The sequence below is a fragment of the Kogia breviceps genome, chromosome 14, assembly GCF_026419965.1.
Source record: "Kogia breviceps isolate mKogBre1 chromosome 14, mKogBre1 haplotype 1, whole genome shotgun sequence".
Classification (NCBI taxonomy): domain Eukaryota; kingdom Metazoa; phylum Chordata; class Mammalia; order Artiodactyla; family Physeteridae; genus Kogia; species Kogia breviceps.
The window spans coordinates 71,091,825-71,114,090 of NC_081323.1; the positions used below are offsets into that span (position 1 = coordinate 71,091,825).

General features: G+C 45.3%; 1 protein-coding gene across 4 annotated transcripts in view; it reads left to right on the top strand.

The window, feature by feature from the left end:
* Positions 1-22,266, top strand: part of PRKCB (protein kinase C beta) — a 310,378-nt gene that overhangs the window by 150,213 nt on the left and 137,899 nt on the right. For all 4 annotated transcript variants that reach the window (XM_067013684.1, XM_067013683.1, XM_067013686.1 and 1 more), the window contains 2 exons: positions 14,084-14,195; positions 16,919-17,047. In XM_067013684.1, the coding sequence (XP_066869785.1) occupies positions 14,084-14,195; positions 16,919-17,047 (241 nt within the window). The remainder of the gene's footprint in view (positions 1-14,083; positions 14,196-16,918; positions 17,048-22,266) is intronic.

Sequence of the window (22,266 nt, forward strand, 5' to 3'; positions counted from 1 at the left end):
GGAAGGCTCAAATTACATGTGACTTCCTCCCCCCCCCCTTCTCTTTCTCTTTCCATCCCCTCACCCCACCCCTTTAACTGAGCTTCAGCTCCAAGCCACTGCCCTGTTCCTTGTTCTAAATTCTGATTGGCCTAGTTCTTCCTTCATAAATTGCACGTCACTGACCAGACCTTGGTCCATTCAGCACTGGTTGGAAGCATGAGGTCAGATGCTCTACTGCCCACTGAGCTGGTGCTGTAGGTGGGAATTTTTGTAGAAGGGACAATAAGCAGGGTTGACAACGACTGGCATTTCCAAGACAATCTGGAAGAATATGTGGGTGAGAATAACCAAGAAAATTTTGAAAGTGGATGGTAATGCTGGGGTAGGGGTGGGCGGGTATACAATGCATGTTTTTAGGTACTAAGATATTATAAACCTACGATATATTAAAATAGTATGGTACAGAGGCACCTTTCTTAGTTAAGAGACAGAGAAGTGGAGCGTAAGAGGAAACTTTAAAATGAACAAAGGATACAAGAGAAATTCGTGTATGATAAAAGAGGCATTTTAAATCAGCACAAGAAGATGCATTCCATACATTTGTAGTTAGAACTTGCTAAACAGTAAGAAAAAATAAAGGCTTTCTTCAGGAAGCTCCCGCTAAAATGAATTCCAAGGGAAATAATGATTTCAATGTAGAAAGTGAAACTGTAAGAGAATGAAGAAAATAATGGGGAGGACTTTCTAAATATAGCAGCAGGGACAGAGACCATAAAGGAAAAGGGAGAAATTGCACTTTATTTAAACACACACAAACAAATACACTTTCAGTGTTAGATGTTGAAAGAAAGAACATCAACAGAATTAAAAGGCAAATGAAAAAGTGGGAAAATATTTACTGTATAGATCATAGATAAGTGGTTAATATTCTTTTAAAAATTGTCTAGGAAACGTGTTACAAATGATTTAGAAAGAAACGAACTTGAATTTAAACATGGACAAAGAATATGGACAGAAAATTAACAATAACAGTGAACATTTAAAAATATTTACTTTTACCAGTGACTATTAGACAGTTTTCATGCAGTAGTGCATTGAACCCTCCCATCAAGTTAGGAATTAGATATTATTATCCCATTTTTAGATGAAGAAACTAAGACTTAAAAGGGTTAAGGAACTGGCCTCAGAGTCCAAAAGCTATTGTAATAACTGTGAGAGCTGGGCCTTAAGTTTGAACGTGGCTATTAATTAACCCCTAATACAGACATTGACTCCAGTGCAGATTGTAATCCAGGAAATCATATTTAAAATTCTACCAAAGTTGGGCTTCCCTGGTGGCGCAGTGGTTGAGAGTCCGCCTGCCGATGCAGGGGACACGGGTTCGAGCCCTGGTCTGGGAAGATCCCACATGCCGCGGAGCAGCTGGGCCCGTGAACCACAACTACTGAGGCTGCGCGTCTGGAGCCTGTGCTCCGCAACAAGAGAGGCCGCAATAGTGAGAGGCCCGTGCACCGCGATGAAGAGTGGCCCCCGCTTGCCGCAACTAGAGAAAGCCCTCGCACAGAAACGAAGACCCAACACGGCCAAAAATAAAAATAAATAAATTTAAAAAAAATTCTACCAAAGTTGGCACAACAGAAGCTTGTCCTTAAATGGAACAATTTCTTATTTGTCCAAGGGGCGGGGGTAGTAGCAGGCATGGTGTTTCAAACCATTCCTCGGGCACACGAGCATCTGCACAGTGTCATCAGTACTATTCACTCTCTTCTCCCGCAACATAATGAAAGATCTTCACCAAATTATAGTGTCCCCCTTTCAACTGTGTAATTACAGCTTCTAACATTCTACACATTTCGTGTTCACAGAATCTCAGTCCACGTCATCCCGATTAAGGTTTCCCTGCCTCTTTGTCTCTTGGGAATTCTTGGCGTTCTGTTTGCAGTCTGGGGCATGGCGGTGCTGTCCGGTTAGCCAGTGTGCTGGTACGTGCTGTGGGAGTTTCGTGGTACCCAGATAAACACGAAAATATTCTACTTTCATCAAAACTTTACAGAGGTATATATGGAGAAGTCGTACTCCCTTGCACTTTGTTCCGTCCTGCCTTCCTAGAGAAACACTTTTATTAGCTTCTCTTGCAGCCTCTCCTTCTAGCATTTGTTTATGCAGTTGTGAGTAATTTAGAGTATACTTTCTTATCCCGCCTTAGTTTCTCACCCAAAAGGTAGTATGCGACACACACTCTTCTGCATCTTGGGTTTGGCTTTTTTCCTTTTTCGATTTCACTTAAAAATAAACCCTTGGGATTCCCTGGTGGCGCAGTGGTTGAGAGTCCGCCTGCCGATGCAGGGGACACGGGTTCATGCCCCAGTCCGGGAAGATCCCACAAGCCGTGGAGCGACTGGGCCCGTGAGCCGTGGCCGCTGAGCCTGCGTGTCCGGAGCCTGCGCTCCACAACGGGAGAGGCCACAACAGTGAGAGGCCCACATACCGCAAAAACAAACAAACAAACAAACAAAATAAATAAATATACCCTTAAGATTTTTCCATATTAATGCAGAGAACTCTTCATTTTTATACCTGAATAGTAGACCATTGTGTAACTGCAATATGATTTATTTAAGCCCCTCCCTACCTATGACACTTGGCTCATTTAAAGTCTTTTGCTATTATAAATGATGCTGCAGTGAACAACCATGTACGTATATAATTTCCTGTGTATGTGGGTTTATCTCCAGGATCAGTTCGCAGAAGTGGAACGACTGGGTCAGAAGGGGAGAAGCGTTTGGAATTTTGATAGACGTGCCCAGTTGCCCCCAAGGGTAATACCAGTCGGCCGACCTACCAGGCATATGTGTATCTGTGTTTCCACAGCTTGTTAATGGAGACTTTTGGGACGAACATCTTAAAATTTTATTTTAAGAGTTGTCTATTTCATTTTTAAAGGGGTATTAGAAAAACATAATTTGCACATCAATCCCACAAGTTCACACTCTTAGAAAGTTTTATTTTAAAATAGGTTTAAGTAAAAGTGGCAAGCCGAGTTAAAGAAAAGCACCAAGTAATAAATAATATTATAGGTAATATGTAGACGTGCAAAAATATGACAACTCAAGACTGAAGTTTGGGAAGTGTTACCATGATTATATTTTCTCTTTGGAGTAATAAAATCAGGAGCCTGTACTTCCTGTGTACAGGGCATTGTGCTGGGAGCTTTAATCATCACAACCGATCTATGAGGTAGTACTGTTTTCATCTCCATTTTATGGACAAGGAACCAGAGGCTCAAGAGTGGTTAAGTCACTTGCCTGAGGCCACACAGTTAACTCCAGAGCCCGTGTTTGTAAACTTCCTTCTGTTCTGACAGTATTTTCAAACGAGATCTCCAGGTTCCCCTTGCTGTCCACCTGCCAGGAAGAATACCTTCCAGGCTTTTGTAGCCTGTAAAGGTCCAGGGATGACACAGTCTGAATTTACAGGTTGCTCTGACTTCCTACTCTGACTGATGCTGTTGGTGTGGGCTTTCATGACCTCTGTGTTTCAACACAGCTTCTGTATTCATGCAGCTTTGCCTCAGCTCAGCCGGATTTCAGCCCACCTGTGCACAAAGCCACACAGCCCATTCAGATGGAGAAAGGCTCTTTTAGGTTTTGATTTAGAGGTTTAAAGTTTTTTTTTTTTTTCCCTTTGGTTTCTCATCTCTGCTTCCTTCCTCCTTAGCTGCATGTGCCTGGAGTCAGGTGATGAATTGAAGTTGCTGAGCTGGGTTCAGCCTGTCCTTTGGTCCTGGGGAGTATCTGTTCACAGTGAAGACTCTGGTTTGGGGGTGGGGGTGGGTGTTGCATTTGTGTGGGATGAAGTGTGTCATTATCTATACCCCCCTGATGGGTGGGAGACCCTCTGGTCAGGCTGAGGAGCAGGGAGGCAGCCAGGTGACACTCGGGCTTCCCCATTCTGTTGTCTGCATCTTTGGAGCCTGACCAACTTGATTCCACTCCTGTCTCTCCCACTTCCTTACTTTGTGACCTCGGACAAGTTACTTCTCGAAGCCTCAGTTTTGTCATCTGGAATACCAGGATAATAACTCCTCCCTCATTGGCCATTATGAAGCTTTAATGATGTTATATGGAACCCTTAGCACAGTGCTTGGCAGAGAGTCTGCTGAATTCATGGTGGCAGTAAGAGTCACAGTAGTTGATTATCATTTTTCTGTTGTTATTTGGCAATCTCTTGGATCAAAATCAGAAGTGGAAGAGAACTTGGAATCCAAGTTTGCCTAGTACAAAGCATGATGGGAGCTCAACCCCATGAAACAGTGGGTAGAAGAATCATGCCGGGACCCTGTGGGAACCTGGTTCCTAAGGGTGGGAGAGGTGACCAGGGACACTGGAAATCAAGTGGTGATGCTGGGGTAGGGATATGAAAGTTTCTAACACATTTCTTTTTTTTTTTTAGTTTTTAAAAAAATTTTATTTAATTTATTTTTGTATACAGCAGGTTCTTATTAGTCATCAGTTTTATACACATCAGTGTATACATGTCAATCCCCATCGCCCAATTCATCACACCACCATCTCCACCCACCCCGTGACTTTCCCCCCTTGGTGTCCATACATCTGTTCTCTACATCTGTGTCTCAATTTCTGCCCTGCAAACCGGTTCATCTGTACCGTTTTTCTAGGTTCCACATACATGCGTTAATATACGATATTTGTTTTTCTCTTTCTGACTGACTTCACTCTGTATGACAGTCTCTAGGTCCATCCACTTCTCAACAAATGACCCAATTTCGTTCCTTTTTATGGCTGAGTAATAGTCCATCATATATATATATACCACAACTTCTTTATCCATTCGTCTCTTGATGGGCATTTAGGTCGCTTCCATGACCTGGCTATTGTAAATAGTGCTGCAATGAACATTGGGGTACATGTGTCTTTTTGAATTATGGTTTTCTCTGGGTATATGCCCAGTAGTGAGATTGCTGGGTCATATGGTAGTTCTATTTTTAGTTTTTTAAGGAATCTCTGTACTGTTTTCCACAGTGGCTTTTAAGTTTAATTAAGTCCCATTGGTTTTGTTTTTATTTCTGTTACTCTAGGAGGTGGGTCAAAAAAGATCTTGCTGTGATTTATGTCATAGAGTGTTTTTCCTATGTTTTCCACTAAGAGTTTTATAGTGTCTGGTCTTACATTTAAGTCTTTAGTCCATTTGGAGTTTATTTTTGTATATGGTGTTAGGGAGTGTTCTAATTTCATTCTTTTACGTGTAGCTGTCCAGTTTTCCCAGCATCACTTATTGAAGAGGCTGTCTTTTCTCCATTGTATGTTCTTGCCTCCTTTGTCGTAAATTAGGTACCCATATGAGTGTGGGTTTATCTCTGGGCATTCTCTCCTGTACCATTGATCTATATTTCTGTTTTTGTGCCAGTACCATACTGTCTTTATTTATTACTATAGCTTTGTGGTATAGTTTGAAGTCAGGGAGCCTGATTCCTCCAACTCCGTTTTTCTTTCTCAAGATTGCTTTGGCTATTCAGGGTCATTTGTGTTTCCATACGAATTGTAAAATTTTTTGTTCTAATTCTGTGAAGAATGCCATTGGTAGTTTGATAGGGATTGCATTGAATCTGTAGATTGCTTTGGATAGTATAGTCATTTTCACAATATTGATTCTTCCAATCCAGGAACATGGTATATCTCTTCACCTGTTTATGTCATCTTTGATTTCTTTCATCAGTGTTTTATAGTTTTCTGAGTACAAGCCTTTTGCCTCCTTAGGCAGGTTTATTCCTAGGTATTTTATTCTTTTTATTGCAATGGTAAATGTGTTTCCTTAATTTCTCTTTCTGATTTTTCATTGTTGGTATATAGGAATGCAAGAAATTTCTGTGCAGGACTTCCCTGGTGGCTCAGTGGTTAAGAATCCGCCTGCCAGTGCAGGGGACACGGGTTTGAGCCCTGGTCTGGGAAGATTCCACATGCTGCGGTGCAACTAAGTTCATGAGCCACAACTGCTGAGCCCGCGCGCCAAAAAAAAAAAAAAAAAGAAATTTCTGTGCATTAATTTTGTATCCTGCAACTTTACCAAATTCATTGATTAGTTCTAGTAGTTTTCTGGTGGCATCTTTAGGATTTTCTATGTATAGTATCATGTCATCAGCAAACAGTGACAGTTTTACTTCTCCTTTTCCAATTTTATTCCTTTTATTTCTTTTTCTTCTCTGATTGCTGTGGCTAGGACTTCCAAAACTATGTTGAATAAGAGTGGCAAGAGTGGACATCCTTGTCTTGTTTCTGATCTTAATGGAAATGCTTTCAGTTTTTCACCATTGAGTATGATGCTTGCTGTGGGTTTGTCATATATGGCCTTTATTATGTTGAGGTAGGATCCCTCCATGCCCACTTTCTGGAGAGTTTTTTTTTTTTTTTTTTTTTTTTTTTTTGCGGTACGCGGGCCTCTCACTGCTGTGGCCTCTCCCATTGCGGAGCACAGGCTCCGGACGCACAGGCTCAGCGGCCCCGCTGCATGTGGGATCTTCCCGGACCGGGGCACGAACCCTCGTCCCCTGCATCGGCAGGCGGACTCTCAACCACTGCGCCACCAGGGAAGCCCCTGGAGAGTTTTTATCATCAATGGGTGTTGAATTTTGTCAAAAGCTTTCTCTGCATCAATTGAGATGATCATATCATTTTTATTCCTTAATTTGTTAACATGGTGTATCACATTGATTGATTTGTGTATATTGAAGAATCCTTGCATCTCTGGGATAAATCCCACTTGATCATGGTGTCTGATCCTTTTAATGTGCTGTTGGATTCTGTTTGCTAGTATTTTGTTGAGGATTTTTGCATCTATGCTCATCAGTGATATTGGTCTATAATTTTCTTTTTTTGTAGTATCTTTGTCTGGTTTTGGTATCAGGGTGATGGTGGCTTCGTAGAATGAATTTGGGAGTGTTTCTCCCTCTGCAATTTTTTGGAAGAGTTGAGAAGGATTGGTGTTAGCTCTTCTCTAAATGTTTGATAGAATTCGCCTGTGAAGCCATCTGGTCCTGGACTTTTGTTTGTTGGAAGATTTAAAATTATGATTTCAATTTCATTACTTTTGATAGGTCTGTTTATATTTTCTAATTCTTCCTGGTTCAGTCTTGGAAAATTGTACCTTTCCAAGAATTTGTCCATTTCTTCGTGGTTGTGCATTTTATTGGCATACAATTGTTTGTAGTAGTCTCTTGTAATCCTTTGTATTTGTGCAGTGTCAGTTGTGTTTTCTCCTTTTTCATTTCTAATTTTATTGATTTGTATCCTCTCTCTTTTTTTTCTTGATGAGTGTGGCTAAGGGTTTATCAATTTTGTTTATCTTCTCAAAGAACTAGCTTTTAGTTTTATTGATCTTTGCTATTGTTTTCTTTGTTTCTATTTCATTTATATCTGCTCTGATCTGTATGATTTCTTTCCTTCTACTGACTTTGGGTTTTCTTTGTTCTTCTTTCTCTAATTATTATTATTATTATTATTATTATTGTGTGTGTGGTATGTGGGCCTCTCACCGTTGTGGCCTTGCCTGTTGTGGAGCACAGGCTCCGGACATGCAGGCTCAGAGGCCATGGCTCACGGGCCCAGCCGCTCCGCGGCATGTGGGATCTTCCTGGACTGGGGCACGAACCTATGTCCCCTGCATTGGCAGGCGGACTCTCAACCACTGCGCCACCAGGGTAGCGCTCTCTAATTATTTTAAGTGTAGGGTTAGATTGTTTATTTGAGAGTTTTCTTGCTTATTGAGGTAAGATTGAATTGCTATAAACTTGCCTCTTAGAACTGCTTTCGCTGCATCCCATAGGTTTTGGGTTGTCATGTTTTCATTGTAATTTGTTTCTATGTATTTTTTATTTCTTTCATTTCTTCAGTGATTTCTTGCTTATTTAGTAGTGCACTGTTTAGCCTCCATGTATTTGTGTTTTTTTACAGTTTTTTTGCTGTAATTGATTTCCAGTCTCACAACACTGTGGTCAGAAAAGATGCTTGATGCAATTTCAATTTTCTTAAATTTTCAGAGGCTTGATTTGTGACCCAAGATGTGATCTATCCTGGAGACTGTTCAGTGTGCACTTGAGAAGAAAGTGTATTCTGCCACTTTTGGGTGGAATGTTCTATAAATATGAATTAGATCTGTCTAGTCTATTGTGTCATTTAAAGATTGTGTTTTGTTATTTATTTTGTTTAGATGATCTGTCCATTGGTGTAAGTGGGGTTTTGAAGTTCCCTACTATTATTTTGTTACTGTTGATTTCTCCTTTCATGGTTATTATCATTTTCCTTATGTATTGAGGTGCTCCTATGTTGGGTGCATAAACATTTATAATTGTTATATTCTTCTTGGATTGATCCTTTGATCATTATGTAGTGTCCCTCCTTATCTCTTGTAACATTCTTTATTTTAAAGTCTATTTTATCTGATGCGAGTATTGCTACTTCAGCTTTCTTTTGATTTCCATTTGCATGGAATATCTTTTTCCATACCTTCACTTTCAGTCTGTATGTGTCCCTAGGTCTGAAGTGGGTCTCTTGTAGACAGCATATATATGGGTCTTGTTTTCGTATCCATTCAGCCAGTCTGTGTCTTTTGGTTGGGGCATTTAATCCATTTACATTCAAGGTTATTATTAATATGTATGTTCCTATTACCATTTTCTTAATTGTTTTGAGTTTGTTTTTGTGGGTCTTTTTCTTCTGTTGTGTTTCCTGCTTAGAGAAGTTTCTTTAGCATTTGTTGTAAAGCTGGTTTGGTGGTGCTGAATTCTCTTAATTTTTGCTGGTCTGATATGCTTTTGACTTCTCCATCAAATCTGAATGAGATACTTGCTGGGTAGAGTAATCTTTGTTGTAGGTTTTCCTCTTTCATGACTTTAAGTATATCCTGCCACTCCCTTCTGGCCTGCAAAGTTTCTGCTGAAAAATCAGATGATAACCTTATTGGGATTCCTTTGTGTGTTATTTTTTTGTTTTTCCCTTGCTGCTTTTAGTATTTTTTCTTTGAATTTAATTTTGGTTAGTTTAATATGTTTCTTGGTGTGTTTTTCCTAAGGTTTATCCTGCATGGGACTCTCTGTGCTTCCTGGACTTGGGTGACTATTTCCTTTTCCATGTTAGGGAAGTTTTCAACTATAATCTCTTGAAATATTTTCTCAGAACCTTTCTTTTTCTCTTCTTCTTCTGGGACCCCTATAATTTGAATGTTTCTGTGTTTAGTGTTGTCCCAGAGGTCTCTGAGATTGTCTTAGATTCTTTTCATCCTTTTTTCTTTATTCTGCTCCTTGGCAGTTATTCCACCATTTTGTCTTCCAGCTCATTTATTCATTCTTCTGCCTCAGTTATTCTGTTACTGATTCCTTCTAGTGTATTTTTATTTTTCATTTCAGTTATTGTGTTGTTCATCTCTGTTTGTTCTTTAGTTCTTCTAGATCTTTGTTAAGGATTTCTTGTATTTTCTCAATCCATGCCTCCATTCTATTTCTGAGATTCTGGATCATCTATACTATCATTACTCTGAATTCTTTTCCAGGTAGATTGCCTATTTCCTCTTCATTTATTTGGCTTTGTAGGTTTTTACCTTGCTTCTTCATCTGTGACATATTTTTTTGCTGTCTCTTTCTTTCTCTCTCTCTCTCTCTCTCTCTTTTTTTTTTTTTTTAATGAATGGGATTGTGTTCCTGTCTTACTGGTTGTTTGACCTGAGGCTTCCAACACTGGAGTTTGTAGGCTATTGGGTAGAGCTGGGTCTTGGTGCTGAGGTGAGGAACTCTATGACTCCTCACTCTGATGAATATTCCCTGGGGTCTGAGGTTCTCTGTTAGTACAGTGCTTTGGACTCAGAGCTCCCACTGCAGGAGCTTCAGCCCAACCCTGGGCTCATGAACCAAGATCCCACAAGCTGCATGGGGTGGCAAAAAAAAAAAAAAGAAAAAAGAACAATAACAAAGTAAAAAATAAAATTAGACTAAGAAACTAACAGATATGTTAGAAAGAATAGAAAAATAAAAATATAGATGAATCAACAACTGAAAGGTACATCAGTATCACAATAGTAAAAAAGAGCAGGAGGGAAAAGAAAAAAAAGGGAGAGGGAAGGCCTTGGCTGTGGAGAGTGGGACCTAAGCAAGGGCACCCCACCCTGGGGGGGTGGGGCTTAGGCTCAAGGAACAGAAGGGGCCCAGGCATGCCCCCCACCCCTGGTCTCAGGGGGTGGGGGACCTCACCTGGGAGCCCAGCAGGCTTCCTGGGCTCTAGTGGGTGGGGCAAACGCCCTCCTCTCCTCTCCTGCTCCTCTGTTCTCGGAGGGCCCCTCCCGCCTGCCTCTCCTGATCTCCCTGGCCTCCTTCCTATGCCCCCAAGGATCCCCGTGGCCTGAAGGGGGCTTTGGAGGGCAGGGGTTCAGCCTGGGAGCTCAGCAGGCTCCTCGGGCCTGAGTGGGCAGGGGCAGTTGCCCTCTGTTCCTCCTGGAGAGTCCCTCCCACCTGCCTCTCCTGATCTCCCCAGCCTCAGGGGCACCTGTCCTCTCTGGCTTCCACTTCTCCTCAGTCCGCCTACATCCTACCAGTTCACTATGGGGTTCCTCCCATCTCCTTGGGTGTCAGAGTCCCCCACCAGTGGCTGGCAGGAACCCTAGTTGTGGGGAGAAGCCAACTCCTCGTCTTCCCACAATGCCATCTTGACTCTCCCTCCTGCACTGTTGTTTCTTGACTGCTCCTCCCTTGTCTCTGCATCCCCTCTCTACCCTGATTAGCAACCGTTTGAACCTGCCCTTTGGAACTCAGGGAAGGTCATGGAGGCTGAACAGAAAGGCTCCCGATGCCCAGGAGCCCCAGAGGGTCCTGCTTGTTTCAATAGTATGTGGTCAGAAGTGCTTGAATCCTCCTCCCTGAGACTCCTCACTAAGATTTATCCGTGGAGGAAAGTGCAAAGCCAGCAAAGAGCAACTTTATTGTTAGTTGGGGTTTTGCTTCAAATCTAGAAGTAAAGCTCATGAGGCCCTTGGGGACTTCCTTTTTTCTATATTAGGTAGGCCTAAGGACATTTAAAACATACTCAAAACTAATTCTTGGCTCCTATAGGTTAACATATCAGGGAACCCAGAAGGAAATACAAAACCAAGAGGAGAGAGAGAACTTGTCCTAGGGCTTGGAGTGGAGCTGGTCCAGACCACCCAACCTTCTTAGGGTGAGGCCACCGCCACCCAGCAGGCTCCTGGGAGAGGGAGAGAAAGAGAAAGATGGTGGTGCAGCTTTTAAAGCCTGTGAAGGCTCCACCCACCGAGGCTGGGCCAATCAGTGTCTTGGACTCTGACCAACCAGATAGGTTCTCCTCCTTTGAGGCTGAGTAGGGGAGTGAGAGAAGCCTTGAGCTCCCCCTTCAGGCCAATACCAGTGGTGAACAGGTGTTTCTTTTTAGGCAGATTTGAGACACTCATTTCTCAACTTTAAGGTGAATTCTCAAAGGCCAGGGAAGTGTTTTATAAAGGCACAGAGCACTGGGACTATTTCCAGGAGCCAGATGTCTTTCTGCATCTCATTGCCTAAGAATGGAAACATGGCTGGTTAAGCCATCAACTGGGAGCCTTTAGTTTCCTTTTTTGATTTCCAAAAAATTGTTACTAGGGTAGCACCTCAATCCTCGAGCAGGACAAGTGGCTCCTGCAGTCCTTCTGCATCCTGGGAGCCCTGCAGGGTCCCATAGCCAGAGCATTGCTGACCCAGCCTCCAAAATTTGGCGGTTCAGAGCTGTGCAAGGGCCAACACTTCATCTGCCTGACCGCAGAGGCTTGGAATGTCACGAAAGAAACTTTGTAGCTCATTAAGAAGATGCAGGCCAACAAAAGCCTTCAGGGATGGACAGGACTTTAGGCAGGCTTATTGAGACAGAGTTTTCATGCAGCAAAATTCACTTTCTTTACATATAGTAAAATTCACCGCAGTTGATATATAGCACATTCCAGTCACCCCATAAAAGTTCCCACATGCTGTCGCTTTGTTGTCGATCCCCTTTCCTTTGACAGCTTTATCTTACCCTAAGTCTTTTGAGATTCAAGAATGTTACCTGTATCAGTAGTTCATTCCTTCTTACTGCTGAGAAGTATTCCATTGTGTGGACGTACCACACTTTGTTTATCCAGTCACACGTTGAATGTTGAATACTTTGGTTGGTTCCAGACTTTGGCTATTATAAGTAAAGTAGCTATAAACTTTCAGGTTTTTCTGTGGATAGATGTGTTCATTTCACACCTAGGAGTGGGACTACTGGGTCCTATTTTATAAGGATATGTTTATAAGAAACTGCCACACAGTTTTCCAAAGAGGTGCTACCATTTTGCATTCTCCCCAGAATTGTAGGAGAGTTCCAATAGTGTTCTCTCCACATCAGCACTTGGTATAGTCAGTATCAATTTTCTAAAATTTTAGCCATTCTGGAAGGCATAAGGATTATTTTTAAATTTTGTAAATAACAGTTTCCTAAGGAGAAATGCTCATCATTGTAATAGCACATAAAATAATTTCTACTTATTCTGTCAATTTATTTCCTTACTTGTTCATTTTCTGTCTCTATTAGAATATGTTTTAAAAAGGCACCTGCATCAATAAATAAATGTGAATGGATGAATGAATGAATTAGGAGATGGGTAGCATATAGCAAAGGCTAGAACATCAGATCAGCCCTGGGGTGGAACCTAGGGCCCATGATTTTAACTTTTCTCTTTCACAGAGAAAGCAACTTTCAGGCTGGGATGGGAAAGAGAAGAAGGAACTTTTTGGTTAGAGTAGCTCTTGAAGGAGAAAGACATCATGCAGAGCCAGAGAGTCATGAAGGGCATGGCATATTTGGGAGTATGAGCAAGTCCTGTGTACTGAAAACAGTGTGTGTGTTTGGGGGCATAGTTGGGATCACATGGGTGATCTAGTAATAATAATGCAAAAGCTTATACTCCTTACTGTGTGCCGGGCTGTTCTAAGATCTCTGCATAGGTTAATTCATTTATTCTTCCCAATGGTCGTATAGCTTATATCATTCTCTCCATCATACAGACAAGGAAAATGAAGCACAAAGAAATTAAATAACTTGCCCCAAATTATGCATCAAAGAAGAGCCCAGGCAGTTTCTGCTCCAAAGTCTGGACCTTTAACTACTGCACTACATTGCCAGGTTAGGAAGGGCATGTTAGTTAGTTAAGGAATGGTGTAAGCTGCTGTAACAAATAGCCCTCAACTATAGTGACTTGAACAAGACAGAAGATAAGTTTTCTCTCAGATGTCTGTCCAAAAGTACAAAGTCCAGGGCTGGTGGGTCCAAGTTTGAGTCCAAGGTGGTCACTTCCACTTCTCACCATCTTCCAGACAATGGGAAGGGAAAAAGGGGCCCTGGAGGCTGTACACCTACCTTTTAAAGGAATGACTGAAACACGTACATCCCATTGGCCAGGACTCAATCACATGGACACACCAAGCTGCAAGGGAGACTGGGAAATGTGGTCTATGGTTGGGCAGCCACGGTCTCTGCTAAGACTCAAGGGTTCTGTTATTGAAAGGAAGAATGGGTATTGGTGGAAAACTAGTAGTCTCTGCCACAACCTGTAGACTATTCATTGGACTTTGAACTCTGTCCTGTAGATGATGAGGTCCTATTGGGGAGGTTTCATGCCCAGACTTGGGTTTTAGATCATCCAGAAGTTGCTTGGCTGATAAAGGAGAGAGAAGTAGGAGCAGGGTGACCTGTTTACCTGATCTGTCTGGTGTTTTGTTTGCCATCTGTGGAGCCCTTGCTGCAGATAAGAGTCAGTAGGTTGGGGTCCCAGATGGAGGATTTGCAAGCACAGTGAGTGTGCTGGGGCAGGATGGGAGCCATCAGCTGTCTTAGTCATTCATTCATTCACCGGTTACTTATCAAGCACAATGTTGGGGCACAGAGCTCCAGTTATGGTCCCAACAAGTATGACGAACGCTGGGGGCCAAGTTCGGTTCTCTAGGAGTTCTCCAGTAATGCTCAGTGCAGTGTGAAACCGGGGCATGCCACACTGATGCCAGCCTCTTTTGTTTGTTTTCTTTTGACCTTAGGACCCCCGGAGCAAACACAAGTTCAAGATCCACACATACTCCAGCCCCACGTTTTGTGACCACTGTGGGTCACTGCTGTATGGACTCATCCACCAGGGCATGAAATGTGACAGTAAGTACATTTGCTCTCTGGCAGCCTCTGCTGACTGGGCTGCTTCCTCGTGGTCTACAAAACATTCTCCCAAGTCCTGGGTGGGCTGGGTACCACTTGTTTGTTGCTGAGTAACAAAGACCATTTATGTAGCTCATGATTCTGCAAGGCTGTCATTTGGGTCTGGGCTGGGCTTCTCATGCCTATGTGGTGGGTTAGCAGGTTGGTGAGGGGCTCCCTGGGTCTGGAGGGCCTCACCCACCTGTACACAAGGATGTCTGGCTGTCACCTGGGTGATGGGAATGACGGGGGTTGGGGGACCACGTGTCTTTCGTCCTGAGCAGGCTAGCCTGGGCTTGCTCACATGGAGGTCCCAAGTGCTTTAGGAGGGCAAGTCCCACTGATCAAAGCAAGTCACATGGCAAGGTTCACAGTCCGTGTGGGAGGGGACAGTCCACAGGTGTGGACACAAGGAGGTGTGGTCAAATTGGGGCCATTCCTGCAGCCACGCACACAGCTGTTGCCAGCACCGATATGCGGGGCTGATGCCTTTCTCTGCAGAGAGAAAAATCTGCCTCCCTTCAGCACCTACAGTTTATGCTAGAAGTGGGGTGGGCGTGTGATTCTCTGACCAGGCTGGGGTGGGAAGAGGCAGGAGGGGGCAGGACTTCTCTTTATTAACTGAAGGACTGAATGGCCCAAGGGGTGGGGGAGCCAGCAGGCTTTGAGAGCTGCAGCTGCAAAGGGGACGGGGTGGAGATGGGGGGCTCAGTGCTGGTGGCTCCCAGAGGCCTGTTGACCCCAGCAGGTTGAGCAGTCATGAGGCCAGACTGTCCCTGTCACAGGGGTCCTGAGGCCCAGAGGACAGAGAGAGAAACTCTCAGGGGCAGAGAGTGACAAAGAGGATTATGGGTGTGGATGGGGAGGAAGGGAGCAAGAGACAGAGAGAAACACACAAGCACAGACAGGGACGGATTCAGGGGACAGATGACACATGTGCCCAGGTGTAGGGAGCAATGGGTGAGGCTACAGAGGGGCCCAGCTAGAGAGAGACTCAAGCAGGAGGGACAGACAGACGAACGAACAGACACAATGATTGGAAGTGACACAGAGAGAGATGCACTCAGCACTCAGTCAGGCTCCTGCAGAGATACCGAGATGGAGAGAGAGCAGAGACAGGCAGAAACACACACGTGGAGAGACACAGAAATAGATGGAGACAAAGAGATGTGACACAGGCTCAGAGCATGAAACAGACCTATTCACTGATGCAGCCGAGGCAGCGAGAGACACATGCTGAAGCAGAGGAGCAGAGACCAGGAAAGAGACGTACACCGATATGGGTACTGAGAGGCAGACAGAAACAGAAACGGGGCAAGAGCCACAGAGACACGCGTGGTGAATGGGGGCTCCCAGGTAGACACATAAGAGGCAGGGAGAGAGTGGCGCAGGTGTCTTCTGCTTGTGGGACACTGATTCCTCTTAGCGCACGTGGGGCCCCAAGTGGGCCTCAAGGACAGAGAGGGGTGGGTGGCAGGCAGCTTGGGCTGGCGCAGAGCCCTGAACGTGGGCACTCAGGTTCCAGGGGGCTCTCCCTTCTTCCCCACCATCCTTCTCTCTCCCCGCAATTCATTTCCAGTTTTGTGATCTGCCTGCTGCCTCCTGGAGCTTGGGCGAGCTGAGAAGGGGTGTCCTCAGCAGCCCCTGCCCCTGGGGATGCCGTGCCCCCAGTTCCCCGGGGAATCTCCTGATATGCAGGCCCCATGGGGTGATCTAGCCTCTCCTCCTGGCTTCTCAAACTGGAACGAGGGTCTCCTAAGAGAACACTGGACTCCAGGCACACCTCCCTGGAGCAGCCGTAGGGGAAGCCAACCACCCACTGAAAGAAGCACAGGTGTACTGCAGGAGTGTGGGGAGGGAGCCTGTATTTATCGTATCACACGGGAGACATGAAGGTCCGATGCAGTTTGCAGACCTATTCCATTCGTCTTACCCTGCGTCTAAGTCTTTTTCTTGCAGGTAGTTTCGGTGCATACTGTGCGGGCTCTGCTCAGGTCCCAAGATGATGCCCTTCCCAGGGGGTAGTTCCTGGCAGGTGCAGGGGTGCAGAGGCCTGGTCCTCTTGTATCAGTTTGGGACAACTCTGAAGGGTCACTGGAGGTCCAGAGCTCCCCTTACTGTCAGCCTCAGTGCATCCTCGTGGGCGAGCCCCTCCCTCCCAGGAGCCCTTGCGGTAAACCTGCTGGCTCACAACTCCCATTCTCAGACTCTTTCCACGGAAAGCAACCTATGGGCCGTCAATATTTAAAAATCGGGAGATGTCACATACAAGTCAGGATTCCTGCTTAATCTTGAAAAATGGGGCGATCTCAGCAATTTGGAGCATGCACTCTGCATGGCTGCTGCTGAGTGGGGACACTGCGCTCCCTGGCCGGTCAGGTCCCGCCACACCCACAGCTTCTCTCGCTGCTTTACCTGCTGCCCGTGCCTCTGGCTTCAGAGCCGTCGGGGGTGCGCGAGGTGCCTCAGCCTTTCGGGAGGACGGACATGTTCCTCCTCCTTTGTCCATCAGGGCCTGGGGTGGGGGCCGGGGGGCGGGGGAGAGTTGGAGAAGCCCTTCTGATGAGCCCCGGGCAGGGCGGGCACGGCCGGCTGGTCTCCGCCAGCTTCGGAGGGAAGGAGGGGAACAGGAGGGGTCCAGCCTGGACCAGCCTGAGCCGCGCACCCTCCCTCTGCCCCTGCAGCCTGCATGATGAACGTCCACAAGCGCTGCGTGATGAACGTCCCCAGCCTCTGCGGCACAGACCACACGGAGCGCCGCGGCCGCATCTACATCCAGGCCCACATCGAGAGGGAGGTCCTTATCGTTGTCGGTAGGTGGCGCTGGGGCTCCTGCTCCGGTTCCGCTAGGTTCGGACCTGGCTGGACCGCTGAGTTAGGGGAGGGGAGGTTGGTGGACGGATGGGCGGTGCAGGGGCGGGGCGAGAGGTGCGGTGACACTGCCTTCCTCCTCTACCCCCCGCCCCCTGCCGCCCCCCCATTACAGCCCATCCCCGCTGTAGGCAACCTTAGAGACTGCATCCCCGCAGGGCGAAGCTCTCAGCACCTCTGGTGCGCTGAAGCTTAGAGCTGGTGCACCAGCAGTACATTACTTTTCTCGAAGATCTCAAAGGAGCCCGAAGAGCAGACAAAATGCTGAACACCTTAATTTTATGGCACTGTGCGTCCCTGGGGGCTTTCCATGTATTTGAAGTATTTCTCTCTTAAACCTGACGACGGCCTCACTGGTCCCTGTTCTGTTATTTTCCATATTTTTCGCACTTCTGAAATACTTCATAGTAATAAGGAAGGGAGATAATAACAGCCTCTTATGAGAAGTGCAGCGTGGTGTCTGTCCCTCCTAATGGATTATTCACAAAATGCTTGGCTCTGACATGTGCAGCTCAAACAAAATGGAAATCTGGCTGTGCTGGATGGGTAACTGCTCAGCCATAAAGCTATGGTAAATGCAGCACTGAACTGGACCAGAATGGGACTAAAACCTTGTTTTTTAAAATTTATCTTACTTTGTTATTATTATTATTTTATTTTTTATATATTTTTTGGCCGCACCGTGCGGCATGTGGGATCCTAGTTCCCTGACCAGGGACCAAACCCTCACCTCCTGCATTGGAAGCACGGAGTCTCAATCACTGGACCACCAGGGAAGTCCCCAGAATGGGACTAGAACTTTGAAGGAATTCTCCCCCAGAGGCTTGTGTCAAACTTCTTAGAATTTACAATTTGTTAATTTAAACAAGGTTTTATGACTTGATATCTTAAGAAATTGATCATAGAAGGGATTGATTTTGCAAAAATTAGTCTGAGGCCCTGGAATGGTTCAACAGCTCTGAAGCACTGAGGCTACACCACATCAAAGTTGAAAGATAGCCCTGTAAAATATAATCCCTGTTTTAAACTGAGGTTCATGACACCCAGCGGGCTCTTACGGAACGTGTGTTCTGTTGAATTGGTTTTTTTCCTCTGAAAGGATGGCAATGGCTGACCTGACTTCTTCCCAGTGAAATGCTTGAGGGTCCCCCCAGGAGGAAAAGCCTCACGCAAAGCTGGTTTCCCACACTAAGCTGCCTGGGCTGGAGGGGCACAAATGAGACCCTGCTGCTCTCTACTGTTATTCTCTAGGAACTACACTGGCTCAGATGTTACTAGGGCCAGCCAACCTTCAAGGAACCCATTGAATGCACCGTGCTCAAAACCAAACCACAGCTTTAATGCTCTCAAGGTCCATCCATTGTTCCCACCACAAAAAAGAAATAATTATGTGAGATGATAGAGGTGTTAGCTGATGCCAGGGATGTAATCATTTTGCAATATACAAACGTATCAAATCAACACATCCCCATACACCTTAAACTTACACAGTGTTATATGTCAATGATATTTCAATTAAATAGAAAAGACTTACATGTTATCTCTTTCAATGCTCAAAACAGCCTTGTGAAATGTCTGTTATACTTGTTTTATGAATGAAGATACTGAGGCTCAGAGAAGTTGTGCTTCTGAGGGCTCAAAGCATTTGTAATCATCATCATCCAGTTAGCTACGTCAAAAGTAGCTAACATTTGAGTTTTTAAGTGTGTTAATCACTCTGCAAAGCACTTATAAGCAATATCTTGTTTAAAAATTTTCAGTAACTGTAATGAGCTAAGTAGTATTATCGTTCTATCAGCAAACAGGCTTAGACAGTCACACACAGCATCACCTAGGTCTGTTCACTATTGTGATATACTAGGTTACTTTTTGGTTTAGTTTCCTGCACGAACTCTCCCCCCATACCTTATTTATTCGCTCTGTGGTTTAGCTGCATTACCTCTTATGTGTGTTTCTTGGGCACTTTGTTTCACGGGGTGCAGTACAAGGTCTCTTCCAATTCGAGGTCAAAGTCTTCCCCCTTAATCACAGGCACACTATCTTATATCTTGACCACAAACTGATGATTTTCAGGCAGTCCCAATGAGGGGTGCGGTATATTTGTTTCCTAGAGCTCCTGTAACAAAGGACCACAAACTGGGTGGCTTCAAACAACAGATATTTATTCAGTCACAGTTCTGGACGCTGGAGGCTAGAAGTCTGAAATCAAAGTGCCAGCAAGTTTGGTTCCTTCAGGAGGGCTCTGAGGGAAAGTCAGTTCCATGCCTCTCTCTTAGTTTCTGGTAGTTGCCGTCAATCTCTGGGGCTCCTTGGCTTGTAGCTGCATCCCTCCAAATCTCTGCTTCCATCATCACACGGCATTCTTCCCTGTGTGTCCAAATTTCCTCTTCTTCTAAGGACTCCAGGCATTGGATTAGGGCCACCCTAATCTAGTATGACCTCATCTTGACTTGGTTACATCTGCAAAGACCTTATCTCCCAACAAGGTCACATTCATATGTATTGGGATTAGGACTTGGACACATCTTTTAGGGGGATACAATTCAATCCGTAACAAGGGGAAGGAAGAAAAGTTAGGACTCCCTTAGAGTTAAGGACAGAATATCTGCATGTTCAGTGTTCTGCTAGCACTAACTGAATAGCTACCAATATACTAATAGCACTTTGTGGTTTTCCAAGGGCTTTGATACTGGGTCATCCAATGGAGATAGTGGTGTTGCCAACATGCAGAAGGGGAAACCAAGACTCGGTGAGGTTGGACAACTTGCCTGATGTCTCGTGCAGAGCAGGGACGAGCACCCGGGCCTCCTGTCTGCAGGTCACTGTGCCCTGCTATTGCCTCCTCACCGTGCCAGGCACGGTCAGTACCTGGTGCGGGATCGTTGATTGATTGATGATAGAAGAACCTGATGCTTTGACTGCAGTTCTCTAGACACGGAGCCGAGATAGAGATTTTTGTTCAAGTGATTCACTGGGGCTGCTCATGAGATGAGGATAGAGCAGGGAAAAGCTGAGTGAGAGTGTGGTCTCCATTGAAGACCAGCTTTAGCTGGATCCCATGGAGTCCTGGACCACAGATTATAGCACAGGGTCAGTCCCTCCTCGAGGCAAGAGGGCTGTTCTGTTAGGGTCAGACACTGCTATGGGCTGAATTGTGTCCCCTGAAAATTCACATGTGGAAGCCCTAACCCAATGAAATGGTGTCTGGGGTTGGAGCCTTTGGGAGATAATTAGAGTTAGATGAAGGTGGGGTTCTTATGATGGGCTTGGTGGCTTTATGGCCACATGAGGGCACAGCAAGAAGGTGGCCACCTGCAAGCCAGGAAGAGGGCTCTCACCGGGAACCGAATTGACCTAAACCTTGATATTGGACTTCCTGTCTCCAGAGCTGTGAGAAATAAACATCTGTTATTTAAGTAACCCGGTCTGTGGTATTTTATTTCCGCAGCCTGGGCTGGCTAAGACAGTCAGTCTTTGCTCCGGGCTACTGGGATTGAAAGTGGGATGGTACCTCCCAGAATCCATGGCTTCTGGGAGACTGAGGGCAGCTGTCTGGACATGGGGCAACTGTGGGCCATTCACAGCCAACACTCCCAGTATCCGGGAGCTGGGTGCCTTGGCCCAAGTGGAGGGGAGCTGGCAGGGTCTCCTGGGTATACTTCTGATCTCCCAAGCATCCTTCTGGTTTCATTGTTGGGACTCCGGGCCCTCCTCCTTGATCTCAACCAGACAGATCAGAGAGAAGAGAGCCCTTCCCAGCGGTGTGAGGCCACACGTGACCTGCGGTGTTGAATCGCCCCGCTTCATTCGGACCGTAGAGGCACGTGCAGTGTTGGTACTTGCCACTCACCAGCCCAGGACTCCTGCATGTCACATGCTCTTTGAAATCCCACCATCTCCAGAGGCACCAGCCTACAGGTGCTTCTGAAAGATCTGAAGGTGTCCTCATCTCCTCTGGCTCCTGAAATCCTGGCTTTATATCTGCTGTCAGGCATCTTGCAGAAGGGAAATCCAGCCAGTTCTCTGTCTTTAAAAAGCTCATCACTGGTTTCTCATTGCCCTTAGGACAGACTAACTGTTACGTGGTAATCTCATGATCTATCCTCTGTCTCCTTGCTTTTCTTTAATCCTTCATCCCCTCCAGGCTGCCACCCACCATAGGACATCTGCATACTCTCCCCCCTCCTTCTGGAGTGTTTGCCCTTTTGTCTTCCAGCGGATTACTCTTCCTCTTCCTGTAGGTCTCAGCTCATTCTTACAATCAAGGAAGCTTCCCTGGACCTCCCTTTATTGTAGACATTCATGGTATCCTGAACTTGAACTTGTGTCAATTGTGGTTTTATGTTGGGTTGATTAGTGTTTGCATCTCCCTCTGGGCTTTAAGCTCTGTGAGAGCAGGGCTGTGTCTGTCTTGACTCACCACTGTATCCCAGCACCTAGTGTGACGACATCACTAAATATTTGTGGAATCAGTGGATATATGTGTGAAGGAGATACCACTAGAGGATCCTGATGGACACCAGAACCTCACAGATGATCCCCAAATCAGTGTTTTCTAAAGTGAGGAGCTAAAGTTCAGCAGATAATCCAATTCGCACCATCATCCTTAAGGAAGGAGACCACGCAGAAAATCCGAAGGACCAGGTCCAAGGTCAACAGCAGGTATTACTGGGACTGGGACTCACCCTTTGGAGCCATAACTACCCTCGTTCCCTAGATAAGACACAGAGCAGTGGGACTTGTAGAATCACAGGAAATCATGTGGACATCATGATGCCCTGTGTTACCATGGAGGGGAGACAGTACAATCAGAAGCCCTGATCAAGGTTGTAAAATGCTCCTGGAGGTTATGAAGCCCATGTCCTTATATATAAAATAACCCTTTTCAATTCGGTATCTCCCTATTAACATAGCAACTAATATCCCATTATTAACATTTCCATCTACATTGCAGCAGTCTGCAAATCCTTAACCATATCCATAGTTCTGTCTCACAAAAATTGGGGCTGTTCTTAAAGAAAAGCAGAGGAGCAATGTTTTGGATGTTTCTCTTTGGGACACCCATTCTGTGTTCTAACAATGTATTATGTTGTACACAACCTTCTCAGACTGAAGCATCTCCCAGAAAGACTTAGGAACTCCCAATACTTTGTATTCAGAT